General features: G+C 41.8%; 1 protein-coding gene across 20 annotated transcripts in view; it reads right to left on the bottom strand.

Annotated features, from left to right (window-relative positions):
• Window positions 1–16,151, bottom strand: part of nrcama (neuronal cell adhesion molecule a) — a 33,851-nt gene that overhangs the window by 11,859 nt on the left and 5,841 nt on the right. For 5 of the 20 annotated variants that reach the window (XM_058077263.2, XM_058077275.2, XM_058077265.2 and 2 more), the window contains exons 2-21: window positions 7,079–7,177; window positions 6,892–6,909; window positions 6,531–6,636; window positions 6,096–6,289; window positions 5,736–5,858; window positions 5,320–5,490; window positions 5,157–5,210; window positions 4,663–4,774; window positions 4,417–4,601; window positions 4,202–4,333; window positions 3,507–3,650; window positions 3,318–3,429; window positions 3,064–3,230; window positions 2,354–2,695; window positions 2,168–2,197; window positions 1,289–1,390; window positions 1,009–1,206; window positions 865–935; window positions 566–791; window positions 373–488 (exon numbers count right to left, since the gene is read on the bottom strand). In XM_058077263.2, the coding sequence (XP_057933246.2) occupies window positions 373–488; window positions 566–791; window positions 865–935; window positions 1,009–1,206; window positions 1,289–1,390; window positions 2,168–2,197; window positions 2,354–2,695; window positions 3,064–3,230; window positions 3,318–3,429; window positions 3,507–3,650; window positions 4,202–4,333; window positions 4,417–4,601; window positions 4,663–4,774; window positions 5,157–5,210; window positions 5,320–5,490; window positions 5,736–5,858; window positions 6,096–6,289; window positions 6,531–6,636; window positions 6,892–6,909; window positions 7,079–7,160 (2,685 nt within the window). In that variant the 5' untranslated portion in view covers window positions 7,161–7,177. The remainder of the gene's footprint in view (window positions 1–372; window positions 489–565; window positions 792–864; window positions 936–1,008; window positions 1,207–1,288; window positions 1,391–2,167; window positions 2,198–2,353; window positions 2,696–3,063; window positions 3,231–3,317; window positions 3,430–3,506; window positions 3,651–4,201; window positions 4,334–4,416; window positions 4,602–4,662; window positions 4,775–5,156; window positions 5,211–5,319; window positions 5,491–5,735; window positions 5,859–6,095; window positions 6,290–6,530; window positions 6,637–6,891; window positions 6,910–7,078; window positions 7,178–16,151) is intronic. The other 15 variants (XM_058077267.2, XM_058077278.2, XM_058077269.2 and 12 more) reach the window with 9 other exon arrangements.

The raw sequence follows: 16,151 nt of genomic DNA, 5'->3' as shown, positions 1-16,151 counted from the left end.
GAAGAACTTGAAAGCTTTCTGTGCTGAAGCTGCTCTATAGGAGTCCAGAAATCAATACAAAGAGCCAAAATAATAATAGGTAATAGATCCCCTTTCAAAAAATAATATATTTACAAGCTGCTACGACTAATATTCCAGTACTTACAAACCTAATGGGCTGACTTTATTATCTATTTGGTTACTGTGGCCCTGACACTTGTGTCATCATTGTGTAACCACCTTTGCTGTCTCTATTAGCAATGTATGCTCAAGTGTCAGGGTTGCGTGCGACAGTCATTGGTAAATTATCCTTCAGATGTCATGCCATAGCAAACAGAATGATAGCACGGGTACACAACCTTCAGTCACACAAGGACTCCTCCATTTTGTTACCTTGTATCCCTTCAGTTTCCCCCTGATTGAGTGAGACGACACCGGCTCCCAGTGCACTTCTGCTACGGTGCTGTTGTGAACCATGACCAGAACACCATCCGGCGCAGATAAAGGCACTGCAGTGGGAAACCAAAACCAGAACCAGCTAGCATAGAGTCACTAGGTCTTAACCGACAAGAGAGATTTCACTCACGATCTTCCCCGGAGTACCCGATGATGACTTCAGCTTCTGGCCCGTTGCCATAGTCGTTCAGAGACTGGACCTTGATCTCGTAGGGGGCAAAGACAGGGGTTCCGGACACGACCAGCTGTGAGGCGTTGGCTACTGTCCTGGAAGACCACTCTTGATCCACGTCCTTCTGTCTCCATTGGACTTTGTACTCCAGACCAGGGCCGTTGGACTGCAGTCCTGTTAGTGACTAAGGAAACGTTTTATTGTCAATGTGGTGCTAAAAATAAGCAGCTATGAGGATGGGAGGGTCCTTTACTTACTCTCCAGGAGATGACCAGGTTCCCTGGTTCTGTTCCTTCTCCCTGAACGTGTGACGGATTATCATCAGGGGCTGCAAGACGACAAAAACCTTTGACTATTTTGCTTTGAAGTATCTCAGTTTTTTCACATTTTTGAGGCGGTACCTGCAGGGTTGGTTCGGTATTGGCGTGACGCCTGGCTAGGCTGGCTGTACCCCACCTGGTTCTTCGCAAGTACCCGGAAGGAGTAGTACACATACGGAGAGAGGTCCAGGTGTGCCGTCGTGCTCATACCCGGGACCTCCGTAAAGTTGACCCAGACATTTGGCTGGTGTAGCAAATCCTCGAATTGGATCAGGAACTCTTCAGAAAAAGAAAAGCAACCAAACGTTTATCTCCTGTTACGTTTACAGATCACGTTGGTGGTCACATGCTCTTTTTATACTCTGTGTGGGACTGTTGTGTTCATCTCCTGGGATCCAAGTGAGCCGAACACTCCTTTCAGTCTGGTCCGTGAGTTCCAGGTCAGTGGGCGGGTCGGGTTTCTCTGCAAAAAAAAAAACAAAAACCAAAAGATACTCTTTAGAAACACTGTCAACTGGGTTTTCTGTACTTCCTAGTGATGGCACCTGTTATTTTTAATCAAGGCATTTTTATTTGGTTTAAAATAATTTTAAATATATTTTACATATTTATTTATTACATTATTATATATACTATTATATATAATAATAATTCTTATTTAAAAAAAAATATGAAAATGAATTATTTTTCATTATAATTAAATTCTAAAAATAATTATTAAAATCATAAAAATTAATTAATATTCACTTAAAATACCTATAAAATATGTATTATCAAAAATGATATCTAATTTAAATTGTGTATATATTTATATTTATATATACATATATAATTCTAAAATATAAATATATTATTAAAATGCATAAATATATTCAAAAATATTAGAATTTTAAACAAATGAATATGATAAAATTACTAAAAAGAAAAGTGAAATATTATTAAAAATGTGCAACAATAAAAACTATAAATTAGACAAAATGATTTTAAACTATAACCCGGAAATTGCTGCTGTTGACAAAACATATGTGGTAAAATATCCAATACTACACTCAGAGTACACAATATAATACTAGCTACGATTAATAATTCTTTGTATAAATATCAGTATATTAATAGCACTGTGGTCGTCATGTAGGAGATATTAGAAACACCTCAGTGCAATGCAGACAACAATCAACAGAAATGAATGTTAGATGAAATGTGGGGGGTCACATGACTACACTGTGGACAGTTTGTTTACCGTAGACAATAGCTGGAGTAGGAGTAGCCTCTGAGACAGCAAGAATCAAAGAGTAGAGTACAAAACGTTAGTACAAGTGACAGATATTTCAACTGGCAGAAGAAAAGCAGGAAAAATATAAAAACAGAAGCTCCTGTTTTCATTTCTACGCTGACGCAGAAAGCGGTAAATGAAGAGGAAGCGTACCGACAACGGTCAGCATGGCGCTGGCGGAGTCGCGGTCCAGGGTTGTGCTCATGATGCAGGTGTACGTGCCCTCGTCTTCGTCAGTCACATCCTTGATGGTCAGACTGTCTGCATCCACCTCAAACCTAGCAAACGGCAAACAGGACGATTTCAACTCGTATTTCCTTTTAGGCCACACGGTCAATGTACTGCACCTCTCGTCGTCGGGCAGCTTGCCGTTGTTTTTGAGCCAGGTCATGGTGGGGATGAGAGAGGGGTCGTGTTTGACTTTACACTCAAATATGGCGCTCATGCCTCTCTGCACCACCTTGTATTCAGGCTGCTTAAGGATGCGCGTGGGCTCTGGAAAACCGAAGAGGTTTGTATGGTAATGGTAATGGTTGAATTTCATTTGAACATGCATTAGATTACAATTGAATGCATCACATAATCAGTTCACAGTTCCACGTGTCCAAAAGGAGTAGGAAGAAGCAAAGCTTATTAAATCCTACCCCTCCATCTGGTACTTTTACAATCAGTAACTGTTACATTTGTTCACTTCCTGCTTTCCATAATACAGTTTAAGGTTTTTTTTTTTTAATAATGTACCTCGTACCGAAGTACGAGGTGATATGAAGTCATTTATTGTTCTTATTACATCCATAATTATTTTAGGTGTTCACTACCATGCTACGTGATAACCTGTATAATATTTAGGGTTGGTGTCGGACCTTTAACCTCCAGGAAGACGTGGTTCTCTTTGATGCCAAGGTTGTTGGTGGCGATGCACGTGTATTTCCCGCTGTTCTGCGACTGGGCCACGTTGATCTCCAAAGTCCCGTTCTCGTGGATCACATAGGAGTCTCCGCTCTTGATGCTGATCTTGCTGTCTTTGAACCTGCGTAGAAAAAACAGCATCATTGTTTGTTTTTTTGCTTAATTATTGAGTTCACTTTTAACCATTTTGTTCAAGTGTGGTTCTTACCATGTGATGGTTGGTATCGGTGAGCCAAAGGTGGCACAGTGTAGCAAAGCAGGGCTGTTGGTGATGACTTGGTACACTTGGTTGGGGGGAGTGAGGACCCTTGGGGGCTCAGCTACAAGAAGAAGGACAGGGCGGGGCTTGTAAAGCAAAACAAAGTAACCAAATACAATACTGACGTTTTGCACTTACCAAGAACACTAACAAATGCATTGGCAATCAGGTAGCCAAATTCGTTGGATGCGTTACACTGATAAACGGCACTGGACCCGGACTGCACGTTGCTAAGAATCACTGTGTCGTCGTCCACCTTGCGGGTGTGGTCCTCTGGGGCATCTAGCAGAATAGACCGTATTTAAGGAAAACATGTATACCGTAAATGTTCCAGTTAACCCCTCTAATCCTCCTATAGTCCCTGAATGTGTGGTCTCCAAAAGCAAATCACAACTGGGGAGTCTAATTAACGCAAGGTCGCGATTGGCTGTGGCTGTAAGCAACCTCCAGATGTTTACATTGTAAGTACCATGAGTAATTAGCATCCAGCAGCTTTATCTATCTCTGTAAGCTCTTTAAAATGTTGCTTTTAATACAACATTGGTTCTGTTGCTGCATATTCATTTTCACTTTCTCATGCATTCCAAATCATTAATATAATTAAACTTGCTGTAGGCAACCTCCAAATGTTTACATTGTAAGTACCATTAGTGATTAGCATCCAGCAGCTTTATCTATCTCTGTAAGCTCTTTAAAATGTTGCTTTTAATACAACATTGGTTCTGTTGCTGCATATTCATTTTCACTTTCTCATGCATTCCAAATCATTAATATAATTAAACTTGCTATACTGTATATATTGAGCTTTCACAGCTTGCCCAATTTGTACTCACTCTCTAACGGGACGCCATTGATGAACCATCTTATTTCCGGCTTGGGGTCTCCATTGACCCTGCAAGTCAGAATGCCGGTTTCATTTGGGGCAAGGATCAGGTTCCTGGGAGCGCTGATCCAGAAAGGAGCAGCTGGTGAATAAAAAAAAGGAAGTGAGAAACCTGACAGAACAGTACAAAGAGAAAGGAAATGGGATAAAATGTGATTTTGGTACCTTTGACAGTGACCTTGATGACATGGTCCACTGTCCCCAGGCGGTTGGTGGCCGTGCAGGTGTAGTCGCCTGCGTCGGCTTCACTGACATCTGAAATCTTGACAGTTTTCTTGTAGTTGAGGAAGGACACCCTGCTGGTGGGCAGCTCTCCGCCATCTTTCTGCCATGACATCTCCGGAGTGGGCCTGACATAGGAACACTTATTGACTTATTCTGCTGCTATTAGAGATGACAAAGCATACTTACAAGCCCTCTGCGATGCATTCCAGCTCCAGAGTCTCTCCTCGTAGAACCATCTCGGTGCTGGTGTCACCCAAAGGCGTCATGAAGCCTGGGCGGTACTCCCCTGCTGGGTTGGCTAAACGGAACAGGACACAAAACCTGATCAGATCCCCTTATAGGTGTTTCATTGTGGCGGTGTGACACAATGACAGAGGGGGGTTGGAAAACACAACACAAAATGTCTTTTATATCTATTAAGCCTCAAAAATTAATTCACTAATAATTAGTTCTAATAATGGTGCAAATCTTATTTAGAAAGGTTTTTCGATGCTCTAACTATGAAAATATTCCATTTATTAATATTGAATCCTACTTAGTTGAAATTGACTGATGGCAGTTGGGTCTGGAAGCACTTAATTGCGATAAACGAGGGATTGTCTGTGTGGGACTGTGTTGGAGGGGCGGGCCAGTAGGAGTGAAATCAGGGTGAGGATTTACACTAAAAATGTCGCACTCACCACTAAATTTAGTGATATTGTACAAAGAAGCCACAGTCTCATTCATTGTATCCACTGGAACAACAAGAAAACCATAAGCATGCAAAACAGGCAGATAGACCAACACAACAAAACATGACATAAATGACATAAATCACACAAAAGAATAATAAAAAATACTTACTCTCGAGGACTGTGACAGAGATGGGCTGCTTCTGCTGAATGGTCTGTGTATGCGGGAAGCGGGCGTAGCAGATGTAGTCATTCCTGGTGTCCTCAGACAGGACGTTGGAGAAGTACAAGTCGCCGTTCAGGGCCTGGGATACGCGTCTGTCGAGTGGCAGCCTCTGGAAATCTGATGCGGACAGACCCCGTTTAAGAATGTTCATTTTTCGACCTTTTGTATTTAATTGCGGACTCCTATAGAGCAGCTACACACAATAACCTGCATGGAAAAATGTCTAGATCTTCCATAATCTGCACCTATTCCGGTTCTATTTCCTTGGATTTGTGCAGTTAACTTTACAGGACAAATGAATAGTTGTAATTTCCACCTGTAAACAACATATCTTATGTTGTCAATATCAAATAAAGGCTTACTATTATCCATCCAAAATATGACAGGAGGCGGCAGCCCTGCTGGGGGTCGGCACTGCAGCACCAGGGAGACCCCCATCTGCACCGTGATGGCCTCAATTCTTTCCTTGGACCACAAGGGGGACCCTGGGAGTCACCATTGTTGCATAAAATGCATTAACAACACTGCATAGAATTGTAATTATGGTAATGGCTTGTATCATATAATATGCTTAACAAGTTACACTATAGAACATCACATGTTTGAATTTGCATGACTTAACATGTTCGAAAAGGAGCAGGGAGAATAACAGTCTCTCCTTGTCTCATAAATGACTGAAAATGATAAATAAATAATGAACAGCTAATTAAATACATCCTTACTGGACTGTCTGATGACAATGTTGTTGGATACAGCTGTGCCGTGGTCATTATGGGCTGTGCACTGGTACGTCCCTTCATAAGCCTCTGCCTTTTCGCCGCTGATGTCGATGACCAGAGTGCCCGAACCGGGCTTCATTAGAACTTTGGGGTCTTTCTCCACATCAAAATGGGTTCCGTTTCGTGTCCAGGAAAAGCTAGCGAATAACATTTTATTTTAAGAGCGAAAGAGAACGGGGGTATGAATCATTAATTGTGTTGCAGGAGGCATGCTATATAAAGTGTTGCTAATTCAGTCTGACAGGTGTGTTTCTTGGTCGATTGGTTTCCATGACAACCCTTGCAAAGGCTAAATTTGCCCCCCTCCCCGCCCCAGAGCAGATCAATCATAACACAAGTCCATTTCTGACTATATGGTATTTTTTTATATTTCCTTACCTGGGATGAGGCTTCCCTTTGGCTTCACAGTGGATAACGATGTTCTCCCGTGGGTCGAAAATATAGTCCTTGGGGGACTGTAGCGTTATAGTTGGGGGCTGGGGCACTGCAGGAGCAGGAATTGTTACAATAAATAAACATGCAACTGTGTTAAAACACATTGGCTGCATGCAACGAGGACACAGCATAGCAGGGACAAAAGTATTGGGACACGTGAAAGCAGATATGTGTGCAAAAGTGGTCCAATACTTTTGTCATGTAGTCCAATGACACTCCAAACAAGTATTAGGAGAGATGCATGCGTTTTGTGAAGGCACGGCAAAAAAAACTATTAGTGCACAAAAAGTTGGGGCGCACTTACATCCTTCCAGAACTTTTGCTTTTATTGTCCACCATGAAAACAGAACCACAGTGGTAGAATAAACCGCAGTGGGGTTAGTTTGTGCAGTGGGTAAGAATATCACAGTTTCTAGTGAATTATTAGACTATACTAGGACTGTATGGAAAAGTCTGCCTATAGTGTATTGGATTATGTCCGTGATACTTACGGTCAAGAGGCACTTCCAGCGCTGACGTCATGTGACACAGGAACACCATAAGAAGAACTCCAAAGCTCAAGCGGAAGTCCATGTTGTTTTGTTTCAACCCTGCAAAAAGATTGAAAAAGGGGCAATTTTGCAACATCAGCTCTTGTGGTGCCCCAAACACGAATGAGACACAACGACCGTCAATTATGCCACGTGTTGGCCTGTAAACATGTGCCACGCGAGTGCACCCAAGCAGAACAACGAGCATGAGCAACAAGGACCCGCGGGCCTCTACGGCCTCTTGTAAAGAAAGCCACAAACATGTTGACATTAACAGGCTTTGGCAATAGAGAGCAGGGAACTGTGCCAGTGTTGGAGCTTCAGCTGCAGTCCAACACATCTGAAATGATGGTGGGTAGCTTTACATTCTACTCCTCATATGTCTATGCTATGCATCCATGTAAAACGTGTGAGCTAATGGGACCTCAGGCTAAGGCTCATCACGCTCACACTGGATACAACGCTAATTGGTCTCATTGGTCAGACACAAAGTTATAATGCTTTGGGCTTGGTTATAATAATGAACCATGCTATCCTACCTGACAACATGTGCTGGTGATATAATGCGTCTCTTGGAGTGATACTCACAATGGGGATTTTGGTAATGGTAATGGTTTAATTTCATTTGAACATGCATCAAATTACAACTGAATGCATCACACAATCAGTTCACAGTTCCACATGTCCAAAAGGAGTAGGAAGAAGCAAAGCTTATTAAATCCTACCCCTCCATCTGGTACTTTTACAAATCAGTAACTGTTACATTTGTTCACTTCCTGCTTTCCTAAGGTTTTTTTTTGTTCCGTACCAAAGTACAAGGTGATATGACCATCCAATGACATAATGGGTACCATAGTAAGTGTCAATATAGTGATGTATATATATAGCACATCATGACTGGTTGAAGACTCTTCATCCTTGTATTTAGCAAACATCAACTGCTTGTATTGTTTCTTGAATTGGCTCATCGTTGTGCATTGTTTGAGGTCCTTAATCAATCCATTCCATAGTTTGATTCCACATACTGAAATGCTATGACTTTTTAACGTAGTCCTAGCATAGAAGTGTTTCAAATTTAGTTCCCTGAGATCATATTTCTCCTCTCTTGTAGAGAAGTATTGGATGACATTTTTAGCTAATTGGTTATTTTTTATCCTTATGCATTATTTTAGCTGTTTGAAGATGAACTATATCAGCAAGTTGAAGTATTTGTGATTTTAGAAATAAGGAGTCAGTATGTTCTCTGTAGGCGGCATTATGAATTATCCTTACTGACCTTTTTTGCAGTACATTTAGCGAGCGAAGATTGGTAATAGAAGATTTTTTTGACTGAAAAATCGGTAAATGAACAACAATTTAGGCAAAAATCTATGAAAGATGACATGAATCTCTTTGACACGTGTCCCTAAAGCAACATGCCAAGTTGGTCACTGCACAACCTTTAGTCAGAGAGGCATAAGTCATCACGCATGCAATAACAGTAGAGTCCACTTTGTACAGTACTCTAGTGTATTCTTTCATTTGGGAGATACACTGTGGTGTATTTTCCCTTTAGCGTGCTATCGAAGTAAAGCTACTTCTAACGACCCCAGTGACATTGCAAAGGAGACTCTCGCTTTGTAGTAGGAGATGACATCATACAGCTGTCGAAGCACCAACTAGGCATGTGCAGACCGCTGCTCTGTGTAAACACCCAAAGAAAAGGCGAGCCTCCAGTCTGTTTCACATCTCTCTACCACTTTTTTAGACCAGAAAGTAGCCCGGCTGTGGGATTGATTGGTCTTTGCAGGCTGCTACCAGAGCGCAGACAATACCTGATGAATGTTGCACTTCCCTTGTGTTGACATTGTGTGCCGGCATTCGGTGAAGCTATGCAAAGCGTTATGCAAATACTACAGGTTTCCAGAGTAACCATTTCAAGGAACTAAACCCTGATGATTTAATTGCGGACTCCATCATATGTAATCACTGTTGGAGCCTCTTCTTTTGGTTCTCGCATCGTCCACACAATCCCTGCCTGCTGTTTTTGAGCAGGCTTTGGAAAGTGCTGATGGTCAGCATGCCGCGGACGTGTCTCTCTTACATCCGCTGCATTCTATTGTCCCCCCCCCTGTGCTGTTTACCCATGGGATAGCGCTGAAATGGCAAGGGCTACTATAGGGCATGAGGTGATTAAAATGACTTTAGAGACTAAGTGACAAGTTTAGTGGCCAATAGACCACAGTACTGGATTCACAATTATGGTGCTTAGTCCTTAATTTGTATTTTAGCTCATTTAGTTAGTTCATTTAACCATTTTTACACTTGAAAATTAGGCCAAGAATAAGTACAACTTGCATTAAATGTGCATATGTTTTTACTAAGAAGAGCCTGCATTCATATAATGAATATATTTTTGAAAACCAGCAATACAGCCTACTCCAGCTACACCCTGGACTGGTGGCCAGCCAATCACAGAGCACATATAGACAAACAACCATTCACACTCACATTCATACCTATGGACAATTTGGAGTCGCCAATTAACCTAGCATGTTTTTGGAATGTGGGAGGAAACCGGAGTACCCGGAGAAAACCCACGCATGCACGGGGAGAATATGCAAACTCCACACAGAGATGGCCGAGTGTGGAATTGAACTCGTGTCTCCTCGCTGTGACGCCTGCATGCTAACCACTCGACTGATGTGCAACCCAACACGCAACCATTATTGTTAAAATAGCTAGCAACACAAGCGGGCATCAAGATAATTATATGTGTCATGGTCTGGGGCTGCACGAGTGCTGCCGGCACTGGGGAGCTGTGGTTCAATGAACTTCCTAAGTCAATAGATATTCTCAAGATCCTCAAGAGACATAAAGCTAACCATGGAAATGTTTGCGACCTTGGGATCATGTGACTAAGACACACAAATCTAAACAAAACCTGTTAGCATTAGGCTAGCACAATGACTGTTGCTTTAAATTAGGCTTCCCTGAATTAGGTTCCTCCTCAGAATCCAAATGTATCAAAAAACACATAGTCTTACTACAATATTAACATATACGTATTGTACATAAACTACTGATACAGAACGAGGTGTCAATATTATACAGTACACTAATCACTGTTATGCAACACAGGAGGCATCCAGGCTGGTCCACCAAAAGTATAAATCAATAACAACACTCAGATAGAGCTGGTCTACTCCATGTTGAAAGCCAATGTACAGTCAGCAATTTTTACAGACTGTTGCTTTAAAGCAGGGTTCCTCCTTATTAAAGTCTTGCCATAATATTGACATATATTGTACATGAACTGATGATGAGGGGTGTAAATAGACTATGTAGGGTTGTCATGGTAATGACAAGACAACATTAATGTCTCTTCTCTTCCATTCCTGTGATTATTGTACTATACTGTATATGGTTTATCATTACACAGCATTAAAGCAGAGGGTGTAAACGTGGATCCATTCTGCAACATAAACAAGAGAAGGGAAGGCCGTGACGAGAGAGCTGCCGTGGTGGCGCAACAAGCTGACTTTTTTCTCTCCTCTCTCTCTCTCATCCATCCATCTGTTCATTGGGATTAGCGTGGAGAAGGGCCGAGGGGATTTTAACCTCTTTGCATCATAAATAAAACGGCTTGAACCATGACTCGGCGCTACAATCACAGTGACACAATGCAGGTAGTGAGAATAGTAAATAGTAGGTGCTGTGTTGTGCTATACATGCGTGACTTCAAGATACGGAAGCAAAAATAGCATTTTTGAAAGCTGGTAGATGGTAAATAAACAAATGAATAAAATATTCAGATCTACAAAGGAGGTGGAGGTCCAACAATGTGTAGAATCTGGTGCTATATTGTGATAAATTAGGTATTATTCTCAAGAAAGCAATTAAATATAGTCACTGGGGATTCAATCAATAACCACGATGTCTCCAGCCATTTTTATTACTTCTACCAACATCAGGGGCGCCACACACTCCCCTCGGGCGTCCCTCCGTGACTGTGAATGCATTATGATAATCTCCAGAGAGAAGCTCCATTCATCTCACATTAGCGCTACAAATGTGACAAAGAAAGCCCCGTATGGACACGGAGCTATTAAAAGTGCCGTTAGCTCGGCCCGGGGAGCACGAGTCGCCATTAATAGGCCCGACTCGAGTTGTTTCAACTGATTGGATGAGGTGGGGGCGACCGGAGAGGGGTCTTGCCATTGAACCTCGTATCGTGACACGGCTGAGTAGCTGCTGCCGCCGGGCGTGGAGTGACAGATTGGAAGGAGAGTGGCAAGCAAGGCCCCAAGCGGTGACATGTTGCCATGGAAACGGAGGGATACATTGTCGGCAAAGCAAAGAAGGCAGACAGGCAAAGCCAGGAAAAGGAGAAGCCAAAAATGATGGGGCTGGTGTGATTGTGTAGACATGAACAAGTGAGGAGGCAAGTGAAACATGTATAATTAACTGACTAATCTGAAAGCATTTCATCTAAGGAGGAATTGAGGGGGTGGAGAGACACATAAAGAAAGGAGAGGGAGGGAAGGGGCAGAGGAAAAGTCAAAAACCCAAGCTCCTGCACATTGCTATGGCGATGCAGAAGACACTAGAACAAGAATATTTCACAAAAAATTGCCTGAATTTAGTCACTACATTACACAAATACTTTCTTAGAGCACGTTAATGACCTTCTCAATATGTTTAACATTACTAGAGAGCTTTGAACATGAAATAACACCCCTATAGTCACCTTTACACTCATATTATCATAGACATAAGCAATTTAAGATACTACTGTGTTGGTATAAATGTGTTCCCTAGGCCAGGGGTCAGCAACCCACGGCTCCAGACCCTCATGTGGCTCTTCAGCTTCTTTGTTGTGGCTCCCTTCGCAATGCTCAAGTATTTTTTAACACCCGAATGGGAAAAATACGCATCTTTGTAATTCGTTTTTTAAAAATCTGACTTTCTGTGAGGCCCTGAATGTATCCTGGCTGAGTTATGACTATTGATTGGATGATTGTTTTTAAATTATATTTTGTGGCTCTCGTCTATTAAAAGTAAAAGGCTCTTTTGACAGTAAAGGTTGCCGACCCCTGCCCTAGGCGGACAGGAAGTGATGTCCAGGGTTCAGAGTTGAGTTCCAGCTCATTAAAGGAGCTTTTATGTTTTTAATTAGGGGTTATTGCACCTGTTCTGGGATAATTCAAACTTGCAAAAAATGCCTGCCATCGGTGAGCAAGTCTGGTGCTTGTGTATCTCAACAACCATTAAATGGCTATATGTTTTGAGTAATAACAGAACATTTTCAACCACAAAACAGCGTGATTTATTTATTTAATTTTAAGAAACCTTAATAGAAGTGGAGAGAGATGATGGTATTTTTAATTATTCTTCATTTTTACTCATCAAAATAGTCATCATTTAAAAAAACATCTACATCACGTACCAGGGAGCAGCCCGATGAAAGCATAGCCCAGCATTGGGTAAAAATAGATTACATGGCATCACTGCCACTGCACTGAACATTGAAATATTCCCAAGAGATGACAAGACAAGAACCACAGCATCATCTTGGCTGTTTGTCTAATCACGCGAGAAGCGGCGTGGTGCACTTGGATTTATTACGTGTGAATAAATTAGCCGTCTTTATGGACCCGTTGGGACGCGACATGCAATGGAATATTTTAGACCCCAAGCATGAATAGCAATATGTTAGTGCCCTCAGCTGAAGGCTTTTATTGATCGGTCTAACTTAGTGACTGTGTCCTCCCCGGCTGCGTCTCACTGGCATGACCGGCCTCTTAAAGACGCTACGGCGGCCATTTAAATGGCACAATCAGAGACGTGTGGCACCTGCAGGCCGTCAGACGAACCATCTGTGCGCGTGCGATGAGATTTTAGCAAAAGCCTGGAGCTGTTCGGCGAACATCTGTCTCACGGTTTCCAGTTGTCATAAAAAAGAAAGACAAATGACCTAATTAAGACGTGCCATATTGCTGGAAAACAATCGTCCTCATTGTCGACATATTAAAACGCACACAATACTAAAAAACATTTGACAAATTCTAAGAAAATAATATAACTATTGCACTGAACCATCATACAAGCGCTCTCGTGCATTTGAACAATACAAAGTGCACTCGTGCATTTAACCAACACACACCAAACGACCGCAGTTAAGAAACACACAAAGGGACTTGTGCATTTTAACAATGCAGTATGCTAGCATATGCAAACAATACAAAAACACTTTTAAATGTACTTGTGTACTGGTACATTTATTCATTCATTCATTTTCTACCGCTTTTCCTCAAGAGTGTCGCAGGGGGTGCTGGAGCCTATGCCAGCTGTCTTCGGGTGAGAGGCGCGGTACACCCTGGACTGGTGGCCAGCCAATCACAGGGCACATATAGACAAACAACCATTCACACTCACATTCATACCTATGGACAATTTGGAGTTGCCAATTAACCTAGCATGTTTTTGGAATGTGGGAGGAAACCGGAGTACCCGGAGAAAACCCACACATGCACGGGGAGAACATGCAAACTCCACACAGAGATGGCCAAGGGTGGAATTGAACTCGGGTCTCCTAGCTGTGAGGCCTGTTTTCATGTCAAAATAGTATAAATATGACCATGCTGGTGTTTCTTGCACATGTTTATATATTTGGCCTGCCACAGATAAATTTTTACTGTTACAGATAGAATCGGCACTTGGTTTTAAGACCTGTGATTCCGAGCTAGCAACTTTGTTGTTATTTTAGAGAGTAACTACATCAGAGATTCATTCATTTTCTACTGCTTATCCTCACGAGGGTCGTAGGGGGTGCTGGAGCCTATCCCAGATGTCTTCGAGCGAGAGGCGGGGTACACCCTGGACTGGTGGCCAGCCAATCACAGGGCACATATAGACAAACAACCATTCACACTCACATTCATACCTATGGACAATTTGGAGTCGCCAATTAACCTAGCATGTTTTTGGAATGTGGGAGGAAACCGGAGTACCCGGAGAAAACCCACGCATGCACGGGGAGAACATGCAAACTCCACACAGAGATGGCCGAGGGTGGAGTTGAAACCCTGGTGTCCTAGCTGTGAGGTCTGTGCGCTAACCACTCGAGCACTGCGCCGTGCCGCCCCCACGAGTACATTTAATGAAAACTAAATTAATTGTAGTAGAGTAATGCATGAATGGAATTTTTTTAAATTATGTGAATGAAAGAAAGGACAGTAGTAACCAAGCTACAAGTGCCTTTTTCTCATTTTAACAGTCTGAGAATGTCCTTCAGATGTGATGTTTCTCTCTCTCTCTCTCGCTCTCTCTCTCTCACACACTCTCACACACACACACGTGCACACACACAGCGACAGGCAGACAGACCGTGCACTCTGCAATAAAAGCAGCAGGCAAAGAGCTGAGTTTAATCACTGAGATTTACAACCTCTTGGAAGTTTACCCCCAACCCCACCCCGTCCCTCCTTTCCCCAAGAGGTTAAAAGGACAAATGTGCCATTTCTGCAGTTCCCACCCTTGACATCCCTCAAAAGCAGCATCAGCAGCACACAACGTAGTCATCATAAATGTCACACAGAGATGGCGACTATCTTAAAAGTAGTAGAGAGTTTTTGCAATAAAATGTCTCCAATCAAGATTGTCATGACAAAGAAACATCCCTTGGCTGAGGAGAAGAATGATGCAGAGGCATGAGAAAGTGGGAAATGAGAGTGGGTGAGGGTAGGCAAACAGGGGACGGCTATAGGATGCCTGGGAGACGACTAATATTGACGGTCTATACGCAAACTGTGTGTCACAACCTAATATTTGTCTTCTCAGACTCGAGTCGGAAATGATTCCAGCATCACTGCGACCCTCAAAGTTGCCGACATGTGCACGGTTGCATCCTGCACAGCTCTGCACGCCGTGACGATTAGCGGTGCTGAGCCCGTGGCACGCCACACAAGCAGCAGGCGGCCAGGCAGCAGCTATCCCCAAACAAAAAAAGCCCCCCAGTCAGCATTTTGCCACTCAGTAAAACATGCTGTCTGTGCTAATGAGCGTAGCCCCAAGCCAAGACATGTTTATCCCAGGATAGGACACCACTCGGTTTCATTTGCTGGTCTATAAAAAGGGTTGCGACTCTTTAAGTGCAATTAACATGACAACCTTCTGCTGTAGCAATCACTGAATATCCATTTAGCACAACAATATGTTTAGAAACTCATTTACGGGGATAACTGGCACACTTTACTGGAACCTTACACGTAGTAGTAATAGAATCAGGAGACAATTATTGTTATTTCAATACATTACTATGCAAATATGTTCTCATTATATTAGAATGTTATATAAGTAAAAATATACTATTCTATTATTATTGGTGTTGTATATACTCAGCATAAAACAAACTTTCTCTGTCCAGTGTGTGTGTGTATATATATACACACACACACACATATATACGTATATACATACATACATACATGCATATTATATACGTATACATACATATATATTATATACGTATACATACATGTATATTATATACGTATACATACATACACACATATTTATATATACACATACGTACATACATATATATATACACACATACATACGTACATACATATATACACACATACATACACACACATATATACACACATACATTCTTACATACACACACACACACACATATATATAGTATATATATATATACATGCATACACATACATATACATACGTACATACATATATACACACACATACATTCATACATACACAAACATACTATATATACACACATACATTCATACATACACACATATATACATGCATACATACATTTGTACATACATACATACATACATACACACATATATATATACATACGTACACACACATATACATACATACATTCGTACATACATACATACATACACACATATATATACATACACACACACACACAAACACACACACATACATAGCATGTGCATGTGGTACAACCCCTCTAAATCCAGGATGTCAGCTAATGGAGATGAATTGA

This window comes from Doryrhamphus excisus, linkage group LG2, assembly GCF_037039965.1.
Source record: "Doryrhamphus excisus strain RoL-2023G ecotype Guam linkage group LG2, RoL_Dexc_Guam_v1.1, whole genome shotgun sequence".
NCBI lineage: Eukaryota > Metazoa > Chordata > Actinopteri > Syngnathiformes > Syngnathidae > Doryrhamphus > Doryrhamphus excisus.
The sequence above is the reverse complement of the archived record's forward strand: the minus strand, read 5'-3'. Positions and strand labels throughout refer to the sequence as shown.